Here is a 15852-nt window from a genome sequence, read left to right as displayed (position 1 = left end):
AGATCACAATTCCCAAACGTCTATATGGTATAAGCTAAAGGGCTTCATCCCGGAAACCATAACTAAAAACCTTTTGCATCGCAGATACCACTGAAAGAAGTAGGCTAGCAGATAGTTACATGTAATTATTTGCAACACACATTTATCTCTGCCGCTATTCCTCTGATGAACACTTGGCTACTTCAAAACATACTGGTATAATTTACTGATACATATTATCAAATAAACAATCACTTTTAATTGTACCTTACACAATATGGTAAACCAAAAACTATATTTCATATGTTATTAATAACTAAGAGTTAGCCTTGGTAAAAATTCAACAGAATAACTGTTATTTTAAAAAGACAAAAATATTACACGTAGGATGATAAAATGCTTTACTCTTACCAGGTGAGCCATATCCTAAAATGTTTGTGTGGCTTGACAGGGCAGCAACAACAGCATCTCTAGCTTGAAGAATGTGGAGAGCATTAAGAACATGCTGTAGAGCTTGTTGTTTAGCTGAGCGGGAGCCAAGTGATAATATTATGTTGGACAATGATGTCTGTGGTGTTTTTGACTGACCATTAGGAGACTGTGTTGACTGAGTTTTATCTTCAGTGGTACTTTCAAAGAGACCTATAATAACAACAACAACAACAATAATAATAATAATAATAAAGCACATTAATTAAAAATTGTCAGTAGTTCCCTAGAAATAAGACAGTATTTCTAAAATCACTAAGGTTTTTATGGAACTCCTGATAACAATTAACTGAACATTAACTGAACAGTAATATGCATTTAGAAGGCTATGTTATAACAAACTGCTGGTTTTGGAAGTCAACAATCACATACAGGGAAATGTCAAATAACGATTGGAGAATTTTGTTACTGATAAGGAGCTGGATCACATTCAGACTGTAACCATCTTATAACTTATTCATGAAAGTGTTAATCTATATTTTTCTTTATTGCATACAACACACAACTGTTCTAAAGAGGAGGGAGAATTTTAATAGTTATTCTAGTCTTAAAAGCAATCACAGTGACTTTTAAGCAACTTTATGTACTAACACAGAAACATATTAAATTTTGCTGAGTTGCCAGCAGGTGTTTACTGCTATCTACAAACAATACTGTCACTTTAGGGAATGAATTCTATGCTACAAAACTCTCACTAAAATATGAAATACGCTGACTCTGCATCGTGAGCGATTATTAATTCCCCAGATGAATCACTCATCTCGGATTTGTAATATGATAACTTCATCTATTCCCATAGTATGTCCCTAGACTAGAACTTTATATGATGATTTAGAATGGAAATTCCCAGAGTGTGACAACAGTATCACTTATGAGATAATACAGTAAGCAATAGCTCTTAGGGCAGAAAACATTATCTTCTTGGGAGACTTAGCAATAAATTCATTTCAACTAAACTTATTGTTCATTTGGATACCTGCCATCCATGTGTGTGAATTGAATTAACATTTATTTTTTATACCAGTGGCTTAAATCACCCGGTCTTACTGACTACAATAAAACATGAAGTGACAATAAAGTGTGAATATTGCTACATCCAACATGCAGTGTCAGTAATAATCAGTACAGTGCCAATCAACACACAATTTAATATCTTCCTGGTTAACAAACTTTCTAAAATTCCCTACGACTCAATGGAGTTCTCTAATATCTGTGTGTGTGGGAAATGGAAGCAGGCAGGGAGGGGGGGGGGGGGGGAGGGGGGGCGGGAGGAGGAGGCAGCATGCATGCTTTTTGTATGGATGCAGAAGAGGGGACAAGGGAGAGGGGACAGCATGCATGCTTTTTGTACGGATGCAGAAGAGGGGACAAGGGAGAGGGGACAAGGGTTTTCATCTCTCACCTCCACCCAAGTTGTTAGTATTTCATCATTTGAAAATCCATAATTGATACACACTTACCAAGCATGGAGGCTCCAAGCGGATCACTTGATGAAAGAAACAGAACAGGTTCATGGAGATCTGGAACTTGTGTATCAAATGTTGTCCAAGCCACAGAATGTGAAGAACCGCAAGCAACTCGATTAATACGAATGTCTTCGAGACCATGAACTAATGCAGGTTTCCTGTTTACTACAGTTGTTCCGTTACCTTGCTGACCATGATCATTGTCTCCCCATGCATATACCTAAAACCAGTCAAAATACCTTATACAGTGATGTTACTGGGTCTCACTTTGTGTTGAAAATGTGTGTTTAAAAGCTTAGTAACACTATTATCTGAGTATAATTAAAACATACAGCTCCGGTATCAGTCACTGCCAAGCAATGCAATGCTCCAACAGCAACATGCACAATTTTTTTTCCTCTTAAGCCCTCCACTAATGTAGGTTTCCTGACATGCTGTTCCACAGCATGACCTAAGCGATAATAATCACCTTTACCCCAGGTCCAAACCTGTAACAATTTAATTGATTAAAGAATGGTTAACAGATAAATATCAAAGAGTTCTAAAGAAAATGCCATAATTGTAATGTTACTTTACAAACTTTAGTTGAAATGTAGGGTGAAAGATCAATACTTCAGACAGAATTATCAGGGAAAGTTTTTTATAAAAATCATGCAAGTCAGTTACATAGTCAATATGTACTTTTCATTATACCATTTATCTTCCTTTACTGTTTAATTCCTATAAGAAGCATAAATAGAATGAGAGTTTAATACCTTATTGTAGATCAGTTGTTGGAATATTTTTCTTAGGACATTAGACAAGTTTGAATGCCAAGTGGATAAATTACGTCAGTATTTCTCTGAAAACCCCTACCCCTTCTCTCTGCCCCAATAACTCAAACTTCTCTACAACCACTTTATCCACTCTTCTTTGTACATGCTAAATATCCCCAGATATTTCAATTCTATAAATATGCCACACAATTGAGCAGTATACTATATGTTCAGAAGGAGTTTTGTAATCAACCTCTTCAGTTCCCTATAATATTGTTACTTCCAGATATTTGTATGAGTGATAATTTTCAGACAACTGCTTCAAACAACAAGTCCAGCAATCCACACACGATAGAAATAGTTAAGACCTCCTGAGTACAAATACATGCAATCTTTTTAATAGTGTGACCAATGAGGGAGCAGCAATGATCTCCAAAGGTGAAAATGTCTTTAAGAAATCCTTTAAGAAATCTAGGAGTGTATTTGCATTTGGATGAACTGATAAGTGTGTCACTACCAACTTACATAAATAAAAAAATGAGAACATTTATTTCAGATCTGAAAAATGCAGAACAATAGTGGTTCAGCCAGAATATGTTATAAGCTGCAGTATAGATAAGTAAATACAAAATAAAGTAATAAAATATGGCAACACCTATAATCGGTTTAGTGGAATGGAGAATGTTGCAAAAACGGAGACCACTACAACCTCACTACAAATGAGACTTAATGGCAACTGGTGCATCCCTATGAATTGCCTTGCATGAACTGTATAACAATTTTCACAGTCAGTTACTGGGAAAAGAACTATCAGGAAATCCTAAGAAATTCTGGTCACACACAAAGTCATAAAATAGTCAAAACTTTCATTCAATCTCTCATCAATCTGTCTGGTGTTGGAACTGAAGACAGCATATCAAAAGCAGAAATCTTAAATATTGCATATAAAAATGTATTTATGTGATGATATTATCTTACTAATGTTTGACCACCATACAGACTCAGAAGTGAGATATACTGATATTAGTATCTTTGTGTTGAAAAATAATTAAGGACTTCTCAAAGTGAACAAGTCACCACGCACTGACAGAATTCCAGTTAATTATTGCAATGAATACGATGTGGGACTTGCTCCTTTCCTAGCTCACACTTATTGAAAACCTCTTGCAGAACAAAGCATCTGACCGGAAAGGAGAGGTCACTCCCATTTGCAAAAAAAATAAAATATTGAATTCTTCATTTGTGTGGCCATGGTGTCCATAGTTGCTCTACAATTCTTGAGGATATTTTTTTCTGTTGATGCAACTACAAAAATGCGTTCCTCTCCCCCTCCCACCTCCACCAGAAGTGTTTCCCTTTATTGAGGTAAAGCATCATCAGTGGTGGTGATTTTCACTTGATTTCTCACTTACATCACTAAATGCCATCTGCTAATACATCACTGGCGTTTTTCTTCTTTAGACACCTGTAGTTGTGGTCTAATTTTTAGTTGTTATGCAGCACTATGCATTTCTTATGTTTCTCACACTACACTTTTTCGCACATCACTGTTTACTGTTTGTTTTTATACTTCTAAGTATACTTTTTTCACACACTGTTTTTGTTTTTATACTTCTAAGTATACTTAGAAGTATAAAAACAAACAGTAAACAGTGGTGAGCAAAAAAGTGTGGTGTGAAAAACATAAGGAATGCATAGTGATGTGGAACTAAAAATTAGACCACAACTACCAGTGGCTAAAGAAGAAAAACAACAACAATGTGTTAGCAGATGGCATTTTACGATGTTAAGTGAAAATCACCACTACTGATGATACTTTACTTAAATAAAGAAAAACACATCTGGTGGTGGAAAAAAAAGAAAAAAAAAACCAATGCATCTTTGTAGTTGCATCGACAGAACAAAAATATCTTCAAAAAATAAAATATTGGATGCACAGAATTACAGACCAATATTGCTGATATCTATTTGTTATAGGATCCTACAGTATATCTAAGTACAAACATTATGATGTTCCTAGAATACAACAATATCTCTCAAAGTATCAGCATGGATTCAAGAAACATCACTTGCATGAAAAACTGATTAATTTATTCATGTGCAACATCCTGAAAACAATACATGCATGAGAAAAGTTAGATTCTACATTCTTAAATTTCCAAGCAGCATTCAACACCATACTACATCGCTGATTACAATCCAAGATGCTATATACACTGATATGTGATTAACTCAATGAATAGTTGACCAGTAGTACTCTGTTACACTGGATGGTGAATGTTCAACAGAAATGAAAGTGGAAACTGAGTGTGTCCCAAGAAAGCATAACAGGACCTCTAATGTTCTTGACATATACAGGGCATTTATCAGATAGGATCAGCAGCAGATAAGATTATTCAATGAAGCTGATTGTGTCTATGGGAATGTAAGTAGTGGAAATACAGTTCTTGTATGAGTAATTTAGGTCAGCTTGATAATATTACTAAAATTCATAGAAAAGTTTTGTGAATTAGTCTCATAACACAATTAATTGGACTCAAAATATTTTTGCAGGGAAAGGAAGAACACTGACAGGAGAACTGGAAAAACTGAATAACTGTAAATATTCCTACAGTATAGATACCATGTATTACAAAAACACAAAATTAAAAATAAAGTTTGACAAAATAGTACCTCCAATAGCATTTCTTGTCCATAGTGCATACTTGCTATTAGCAATTAGTTATCCTGAATACAAAGACATACAAATATTTTTATTGGTTTAACTGTGGGTTCTTGGTGAAACATTGTATGTTGTATTAATTAAACAAAACATTTATTTAGCCTTGTTCCACAAACTTTATTATTATTGTATGACCTAGGTTTTAGGTCCAAGCCCATTCTTTAGTACACAACTGAGCTTAAACATGGCAACCAAGCAAAGATAAATATGCCAACTTTTTAATCCATCAATTCTTGACATAAACAATAATGGTTAGCTCTGTAGACAGTTTTGATATAGTTACATTTGTTTCCTACAACAGTCATTAGGACAGCATTTACAATAACTATGAAGAATATACACTGGAGTAGAGCTATATGCGCAGCACTAGAGTAGAGCTATAAACAAAGGAATTTGTGTCATTATTTATTTACGAATGAAGGCATCCAGGTTTCTTCTCCTATGCAGAGGTTGTAACATTGTCTACAAGTGTCGAACAACTGAACTGAGTCTGCTCATTCAATAGCAAATGTGGGGATACACACATCTTTTTTTCATTTCTAATATTTATAATTTGGTGAGCTTTGAAACCTTTCACTTTATTTGTAGGACTTCAACATCTATTAAAAATTTGTGGTTTTGGTTGAAGGAATACTTGGCAAAGGATAAAACTGGCATTTTTGTTCTCCAGTTTTATGGTTTTCTTTGAGCCTAGTACGGACTGGCCTCCCAGACTGTCCAATAAAGCAGGACTGGCACTCTTTGCAGATAATCTTATAAACCTCATTTTTCTTTACAATGGGTTGTTTGTGTTCTGAATCGAAGCAACATCCACCTAACGTCTGTGGAACATAGAAAAACACAGGGAAACCCTTTGTTTTTAAAATGTTGCTTATCCTATTAGTAATTTTACCCATAAAAGGGAAACTGCATCATTTCCTTTTCAGTCATATATGCTGTTCATTGGATACAGTAGGGATCTGGCTTGCTTCCGTAGTTATTTATTGAGAATGATGTCAAATAATTCTGGATTTCAATTAATTATTTGTGGCAACTGCTGAGTGTAAATATACCAGGAATGTTCCCAATGTTAGTGGTAATTCAACTGCATGCGATACAGTTTTTCCAAATAAAGCAGACAAGTTGCAGGCATGGAAGACAGTCAAAAGTGCACTTGAGCATGTGGCAAATGTGTCTCCCAAATAATGAAAAATAGAACAGTTACGAATTAGCATCACACTGACAGTAAAGAGATCAGTGAACTTAGCAAATGCTTGGAAGAATTAGAGTATAGGAAAAACATACAGACAGCTGTGAGTGCAAACCTGAGATGTAATGATAAGTGCCTGAAACTCAAATTAAAACAATCACAAAATATCACAAGAAGGAAGTGCAGGAGAAGGTGGCTGAAATAATAGGCAAACTGTTTTCAAGAGTGTAGATAAACTGATTGTTGAGTGGAAAGAAATGAGCAAAGTGGCAAAGAGAAGACATTCGCAAAGAAGTTCCATTCCATGCTGTAGCTTTGAAATGTTATTTGTTTTTAAGAAATCCCACTTCCAGGGCTACCAACAATGAAAAGATGGAAATCAAGCTCTTTCAGATGCTTTCCTGTTGTCCTTACAGATGTCTTATAAATAATGAATGTCCAGTCATCCGTACTGTCAAAAGCTAAAGATGTATGGGTGCTTTCATTCAGTGAAATGAATGCAGACAGCAGCGTTACATATGACTCTGTTGATGAACGTACTGTAGAAGCACACACAAATGTGTAATTTGTTTTCAGTATGGAACCAACGAGTTGAGTTTAATTTTCACAGACAGATAAGAGTTGATCAATTAAACACTATTATCTGCTCCATACAAGATACTGGCTTCAATATTGTTGTGTGGTACTGTGTGACCTCAGCACAAAAAATTCATCTGTTTGGAAAGGCCTTAATGTGACAGAAACAAATTATCGCTTTCCCAATCTGCAATATGAGGATCAACGAATCAGGATCGTTTTAGATGTTCCACATATATTTAAATTAATGAGGAACAACTTTCTAGATGATTGAATAAGACTTCCAGATGGGAAAATTGTTAATGAATCTATTATATAAAAACTACTCACATTAGGTACGAGTGCAATGTAGTTGTGTCCTAAACTGCCACAAGTTCACCTCCCTGACAGTGGCAGAGAACACCAAAGTTTTTATTGAGTCTTAAAGTACATGATGTCTGCAGAAGAGAAAGCAGCTAATGTTTTTCAAAAAAAAAAAAAAAAAGAGTGTATGATGTATAAATCATTTGCCCCATTCCAGAAAGGCATAATGACAAATGTTTGCTCATTATTCAGACTGTTCTCAGATCTTCAGCCACTGTAGATAAGACTTATTCTAACTGCACAACTGAACCAAGACACAATGGAAAAATTTTTCTGACAAATAAGAGGAACTGGGCACTTCTACTTGAATCCTTCTCCAACAGGAGTAAAACATTGATTATGGCTGCTACTCTTGGGTCACAACACCCATGATACTCCAGTTTGAAATGAAACTGCAGTGTAAGCAGATAACAGTGTCAAATTTTTTAAATCAAACATGATCAGAGAGATCCAGGATATTAACTTCCCTTTTCAACCTGCACTTGAAGACTCTGCTGTCAAAGAGGGACCTCAGCGATGTGCAGGATGATTCTGCTACATGGCTGACTACATCGTGTTTCACGCAAAGAACTATGATGATACAGTGGGGTCATCATCTAGTAATATTTTAAATCCTCCTGTTGCAGATATAGAACATTTTGGTTGGACTGAAGTCCTATCTCAAGGTGAGCTTACAGTCTACATCTACATCTACATACATACTCCACAAGTCACTGTACACTGCATGGTGGAGGGCGCCCTGTACCACAACTAGTTGTTAAACATATGACATACGACTGATTACATAAAGTATATCAAACTGAAGTTATTTTTATTGAATTTAAGTCTTTGGCTAGTACTTTGACAGAAAGAAACATAGTGAAAACAATCTGTACTGCTGTTCAAATCAAATATGTTGATTAAGCACCAGAAATTATAAAAGTGTATGTCAGAACTAGACATTTCAGTCACATGTGGTTCCTGAATACGAAGCTAAAAATGCAACGGCAGCAGCAGTACAAAAGAAAAAATCCTGGCAGTGGTATGCTTCATGCATTACCAATACCTAAACTGGTGGTCAGCAACCTTTTAGCAGGCAAGGGTGAATAGTGGCAAAATGAAATAACAGCAAGTCCAGTGGCAGTGCTAGGTGTGGGCCAGGGTGGCCCCAGGCCCACCAAAAATTATCTTGGTCCAATCAAAATGGGCAGACAAATTACAGAACCAAAGTCCAAAGTCAAACTTTACTTTATAAAATTAAAACAATTTTTATACATGCTAGGCATATGGCTAACCACTCTGTCAATTTATTTAAAAAATTGTATTGTCCCATACTAAAGACGTAAAATAAAATTACATACAATAGAAGTGGATTTTCGGAAAATGAAGTTAATATCGACCTATCCATCAATCTGTACATGCTGATCACCAAGCGAATGAACTAGTTGATATATTTATCGAACAAACAGTTCTTCCCCACTTTCTGTTTTGTGTTTGTGCATGTGTTTCACAGTTTGCACTAAGAGTACACAATAAAAGCATACTTGCTATCATTGTGGTCTTTGTTTTGTTTTTTTGTAGTTAATTCTTTGTGTTATTGAAAGTGAATGTAGTCACATGGAAAAATAGCCAAGCATTTCAGATTTCTTCACTTGGCAGCAAAAAGTTATGTAACCAAATGAGGACATTATAGCATCTCCATCTGTAACTGTGAAGGTTAGTCTCCACAATCTAGAAAGTGAAGCAGAAAACATTAGGTTTGATGACAGTGAAATCGAAGTAGGAAAAGAATTAAAAAACAGTTGGAAATTGAAACCTCATTGAACATAAAGGTAAAGATCTTTCTGTTGCTAGCAGTTGCACTTGCAGCACTAATCTGTGTGCTTCAGTTTGTGATATATCTACAAAATCAACAGATAGACCACTACAACTTCTAGTAAGGCATTTCCCTTTTCAAAATAAGTTATAAATACATATATGTGATTTTTAACAGTGGTACATTACAGCATAATCAATCCTGTTTTTCGATACAATCAAGGTTATTAAAAGGAAGGTTGGGCCCAAAGTGAAATGGTTAAAATGGCTCTGAGCACTATGGAACTTAAATTCTGAGGTCATCAGACCCCTAGAACTTAGAACTACTTAAACCTAACTAACCTAAGGACATCACACACATTCATGCCCGAGGCAGGATTCGAACCTGCGACCATAGCGGTCGTGCGGTTCCAGACTGTAGCGCCTAGAACCACTCGGCCACCCCAGCTGGCCCTAAAGTGAATCAAGCTGCGATTGGTTGGTTGGTGCAATGACATCACTATAGGAGCAAAGCAATGCAGCAACTGTTGCAATGAGCAACTCATAAATAAATGAAAAATGTACCCTTACGGACATTCTTAAAACAAACTGAAACTTTGAATTATAGCTTCTGGATGAACAGATAAATCTGAAAAATGAGTTTCTAGATGCTTTTTAAAATTTATATAATACATTTACATGTTAATGAAGCTGACTGTTTAATATTCAGTATCTGCTTAGTCAGTAAAGAGCAGACCATGCCATAGTGCTTGGTAAATCTCCCTTGCATCGAGCAAACATGATACATTTGTGCACAGTTACTTCTGCTGGACAGCCATTTGTTGCCTTATTGTGCTTTACACTTCTTCACTTATTTGCACTGAATGTCGTCTGGCGGACATTCGTTAATATATCATGGAATATGTACTTTCTTAGTATCACTGTTATTCTTGAATATTTGTCTAGCTATGTACAGTAATATACTACTGTTTGATTTAAAAACAGTTTTTAGGATTTGATTTGTACTCAGATGCTCTTTAGCCCAATTTGTCCACTCCCTTCTACTTACCCTCCCCTTTATAGCTTTTGTTCTGCCAGAACGTTCCAGTTTACAACATGACTCCTGCTGTGTAAGTTTTATACATTGGTGTGTGTGTGTGTGTGTGTGTGTGTGTGTGTGTGTGTGTGTGTGTGAGATGAGTTGTTATGCAACATCATTCACATTAATATTGTTGTTGCAAGATACCTGTTGAATGTCTTTATATTCAGTGTGACTAATAGATGAACACCTGTGAATGGTTTAAGGGACAAACTCAATTGTGACATTTAAACCTGTTATTTAATTAAACAAAAAAGAACAATTCTAAATATCATTGTCTAAGATGATGAACATGTTGGACAAGGTAACTGATCATTACAATGGTTCAACAATCACAGTATGGCAACCTGCTCTGAGAATGCTTGCCAATTATGACTGGCAGTTGCTGACAGAGATATGGTATTTTCCAAAGTTTTTTGAGTTCTTCTAATTGAGTGTTAGCAACACAGAGGAAAAGAAAAATTGTATGGATAGTACTGCAAATTAGCTGATGTATATTTTCATCCATTCATTTAATAGTAATAATAATAATAAGAAGAAGAACAACAACAACAACAACTACTACTACTACTACTAAAGTCTGTATCTTTATTACCTGGCCATACTTTGATAATGCCAAGGAAAATTGAGCACCACATTCAATTTGTATTACACCCATATTATTTAAACGCTCTATATTCCGTGGTACATTACACCCCTCACTTCCACCCCGTCCAAGCTTTCCAAAATCTCCATCACCCCAAGAAAAAACAAGGCCTTCATCAGATAAAGCCAATGTTTGTGCATCTCTGCTTCCACAGGCAACCTGCACAATATGATGTCCAAGGAGGGCTGACACCTAAAACAGATACTACAGGTTAGATATTATTTTTATAAATGCAAACATTATCACAGAGAAATAAGATGTCACATTCTACAATATTATTACAATTAGTACTCCAATTTTAATTTGTCACATTTTATTCTTGGTATGTCTCCTTGAGAAGAGCAACATTAGCTAAAATAATGCCAATGATTTATATGTAGCCCAATTAGTGTGGCACAATAAAATACTTTTTTATTTGATTTTTCATTAATTACACCTGACAGACATTTGTTCAAAGATGATGAGAGAAATTTAAATTTTGTAATGGCTGGTATGAAACAATAGCAGAAAAGTAATTGTTATTCAAGAATTCAGAGATCTTCCAAAAAAAATATAATCATAAGTAACTGAACTGAAGAGACAATCTTAATTGTAGAACTACGCTCATAAGAACCGGTAGGCAAAGCTATGCTCTGAAAATTCAGCTTATGTATAATAAACTTTCTATGTTACCATAGCCAGCATTGCTGGATATGAAGAATTGAACAATATCTTTAGCATACAACATGAATTACACAATGTCCAGAGTTTATGGAGTACAAAACAACCAAAGGCAAACGAGAACCCCACACAGTTATTCTTTACTGTAATTACTGTTATTCTTTCTCTGCTTCACCATTTTAGCAAGCCTGAAAACTTGGAACTGTGCTTAATGACAATTTAACATTAAGAAATTAGTGAACTAATGTTTAGGATATTATTTTTGGTGTAGTTTCATTGTTCATCACAGAATCCATCAGTATGTCTTATTTTTCATAAAGCTTTTCATTTTGGTTACCACTCTTCTGTGGTAGATGTTGCATAGATATCAGAGCTGCATAATTTACAGCATAAACCACTCTTATTCTCTTTGATTACCAACTGTGTATCTGTCTTATAACTGTAAACACCAAGAGGTTATCTGCAGATGTACTACCCTTGAATCTTCACAGTACTATCTACCTGACACACATTGCAGAATGACACTGCTCACGTTGACCAAAAGATTTTGATAAGAGTGCATTGGCCAAACGGTGGATTATATTGACATTGCAGAATGACACTGCTCATGTTGACCAAAAGATTTTGATAAGAGTGCATTGGCCAAACGGTGGATTATATTGACTGATAACCAAGCTCAATTATGAATGCCATTCTGCTTCTCAATTAGAGTCAAATGGTTATACAGTGTACAACTAGTCTCAAGGAACAACAGTTTGGATAATTTTTGTCTCATGTTTTAAAGCATGCCAGTCCTTGAATTCACGAGGCACCACATTCATAGGTGCAAAGTCTAAAAATTACTCAGTCACTACAGTAATTGTTGGTATCACCTCACAGCAACTAATGTGGACTGAGATCTACCACATGAGTATGAATAGTCAAATAAACTTTGATGATTAGCTTAATGATTACTTCAAAGTATGTCTACCATGCAAATAAGAGTTATTAAAACAACATAGAATGTATCTTTCCACTCTGGTATGAAAAATTTGTTCTGTGAGCTCAGTACCCCTCCTGTTTCAAATTACTAATTTTTTAAACAACAATCTTCACTTATTTGCAAAAAAATGTGTGAAATCATGGGTGGCATACTGCTATTTGTATCACTCACTCACTTTTTAAATAGTTTTATGTTTCAACTATTTTTTAAACAATAGCTTGTGATAAAATTTGCTCAAAAAGTAATTTATTAGTGTATTTATAATCATGTCTGACTGTCTTGTGCTCTTATTGCTTCAAACAGTCTGTTATTTGTGAGTGTGTTTATGTCTTGCATCAAAGTGTGTTTACATTTCTGGTTAGAGGTTGGGGTGGATCACAAAGCTAAGTACCGATAAATTTGTTTGTGCACTGTTATCAGTTATTAATTTTAGTAGCTGTAGACTGGTATAGATTTTTGTTTCTTGTGAAATAACTGTGGAAAAAACTTATGGGAAAAGTTCACTCACTGTGTTGTGTTCAATTTTTGCTGAGTGTACCAATGGACACATTTGTTTTAGACAAGTAATTGTGTGAAATATTTGTGGTAGTAGTATTGGTGGTGGAGTAGCAGTGTTAATAGGAGTAAAATTTGAAATCATTTTAGTTAGATTATAAAATGGTTTTGTTGCAGTAGCAAATTTAGGTAACATTGATATTTAGTTTTTTTGACAGTTGTAAAATTTTTGTTATGAGTGACAAGTGTGAGTTTTGTAGTAGATGTGTGAGTTTTGTAGTAGATTTGTGAGTTTTGTAGTAGATTTGTGAGTAGTGGGTTAAGGTGTGTGATTTGTGCAAGTACTTACACTTGGGGTGGGGTGGGGGGTGGGGTGATGCAGGGAGAAAGCCAGTGGGATGTTTTAGTGAGTCCCCTCTCCCAGAATTGCAGGATCTGTAGCAAAAAGTATTCAACAGAGGAGCAGAATTGTAAGATCTGTGCCCTTCAGGTGCTGTTAGGAAATGCAAGAGGGCAGCTAGATGGGATGAGGAGGGAGATGGGGCTGGGGAATGGGAAATGGTAGTTGGTAAGAATGCCACTACAAGAATATATCCAGAGAGTTTTACTTTGTATATCACCAATAGATTTGACCAACTCTCAGAGTTTACAGGAGAGGAGTTTCTTGTTGCTGTAGGTGTGAGAAACATGCAGCAGACATCAACATTTAAGAAGCCTTAGTCAGTTGTAAATTAAAACAGAAAGAAAAGGTTCTGCTGTTATGTAGTTTTGGTGGCAGATGTGTAGGTCAACAGTTGCAAGAAATGCTGGGGAGTGAGTACCATGTCACAAGCATTGGGAATCCTAGTGCAGGGTTAGCTCTGGTAACTCATGGCATGACACAGGAAAGTTATGTACAAAAGAGGACCAGATAGTGGTTGTGGGTGAAGTTGGAAATTTGGAAATACTCTTGATAGGAACAGGGAATGTGATATAGGTGGTGACCTGAAAAAAGAAAAATTGGTGGCAAAAATGTGCATCTCATGCAGCTGTTTCAGAGTTATGGTCACCCTCATCTTGATACATCTGATAGGCATATTAATGTAATGCTTGAGAAGGCACAGCTGATGGAGGGATATGGCTCACATTGCAGTGATGCTAGTTGAGTCTGTCGATAGCTCAGGTTTCACTAGGCATAGTTTCCACCGCAAAGATGTGGGAAGGGAATACTGGTCAATATTATATGGTGACAGTTTAGTGAGAGATGGTGGTGTCACTCATGGGAAAATTCCTGTAATAATTGGTGTTAGAGCTGCACATTTTTAAGGCTGAAGTTAGATGATAGTTATCAATCCTTAAGGAAGTCTCTAACAAAGGAACCACATTCAAAAAAGTTCACATATTTAAGTAATGAAGGAATTAGCATATTTCAGCAAAATGTAAGAAGTATTAGAGACAAAGTTTGTGAACTGTTTGTAAATGAAAACTCTTGACATAACTGGTATACAACACCAACACTTAAACAATGTGGCAATCCAGAGGCTTCCTATACTGACACACAGATTAGTTGGCTATTTTTCAACGACCTCTTTGTGGAGTGAGAGTGTGGCCATGTACATGAAAAATAGTATTCATTTGAATGTAATGACATATCAAAGCACTGCACTGAACATGTTGGGCTGGAGCAGCTGAATTTAGTCAAACTAAACTTTTCATTATAATTATCTATAGCTACCCAACACTGATTTCAGGACATTTTCTTCAAGCTGGAGAGAGTTCTTGGTTCACTTTTTAGAAAGTTCCAAAAAATAGTTTATGTGGTATTTTACAAGTGATTGTGCAATGTTGGAAGATCTAAATTTATATCATCTGATGCAGGCTGTATTCTTTCAAACCAGAGTGCAGGGGAATAGTGGCACAATTATCGACAACATTTCTGCCGATTTTTCATTATTAGAGGAACATTCCATCAGTAAAAGGTTAAGTGGACTTTCAGACCATGATGTTTTCTTCAACACATTTCTCATGTTCTTTGAAAGTTGCTTTTTGTGGGGCATGGTTAAGTGTGTGTGTGTGTGGGGGGGGGGGGGGAGGGGGAGCTGGTAGTGGTAGTGCTGGGGAGGGGGGCGTTGCCTCAAAGGTCAGTGATGAAACTACTACTGTTTCATGCCTTCTAATGTGACAGGTGATTGTAAAATATATCTGTCTGGTGACAACACTAGCTTGGTAGTGAAGGATGTGCAACATAGTCAATGTATCAAAGAGTGCAGTTCAAGATTAAGCTCATAGCTAACAGAAAATAAATTGATACTAAATCATAGAAAGACTCAGTTTCTGCAGTTTCTAAAAGTGCCACTTCTATCACACAGAACTGGCATATGATTTGTAACTGGATTTACCACTAGAACAATATCTGCAATAAGCGATATACAGCATTATACTCTGGGATAACTCTCCCCATTCAGAAAGTGTATTTATGCCTAAGAAAGGGGCAGGAGTTTAGGAATTCTGACATTGGTCTTCTAAGACTCAGTAACTTTCACTAAGTTAATGCTAGGCAGAAATCACACCTCCCTGATTCCTAGCCAGAAAGGCAGGTAGCATTCTGCTGCATTCATTTTCAATAAACTTCCAAACTACTCCTATTGTATGAGGGGGGGGGGGGGGGGTCCTGGAGAG

The 15852-nt window shown here is 36.0% G+C and overlaps 1 protein-coding gene across 1 annotated transcript in view; it reads right to left on the bottom strand.

Moving 5' to 3' along the window:
* Nucleotides 1-15852, bottom strand: part of LOC124556600 (E3 ubiquitin-protein ligase HERC2) — an 832907-nt gene that overhangs the window by 292822 nt on the left and 524233 nt on the right. Inside the window, exons 55-58 of the mRNA XM_047130567.1 lie at nucleotides 11007-11249; nucleotides 2267-2422; nucleotides 1929-2154; nucleotides 391-621 (exon numbers count right to left, since the gene is read on the bottom strand). Coding sequence (XP_046986523.1) covers nucleotides 391-621; nucleotides 1929-2154; nucleotides 2267-2422; nucleotides 11007-11249 — 856 coding nt within the window. The remainder of the gene's footprint in view (nucleotides 1-390; nucleotides 622-1928; nucleotides 2155-2266; nucleotides 2423-11006; nucleotides 11250-15852) is intronic.

The sequence above is a fragment of the Schistocerca americana genome, chromosome X (assembly GCF_021461395.2).
Source record: "Schistocerca americana isolate TAMUIC-IGC-003095 chromosome X, iqSchAmer2.1, whole genome shotgun sequence".
NCBI lineage: Eukaryota > Metazoa > Arthropoda > Insecta > Orthoptera > Acrididae > Schistocerca > Schistocerca americana.
This window is presented reverse-complemented; position numbering and strand designations above follow the sequence as displayed.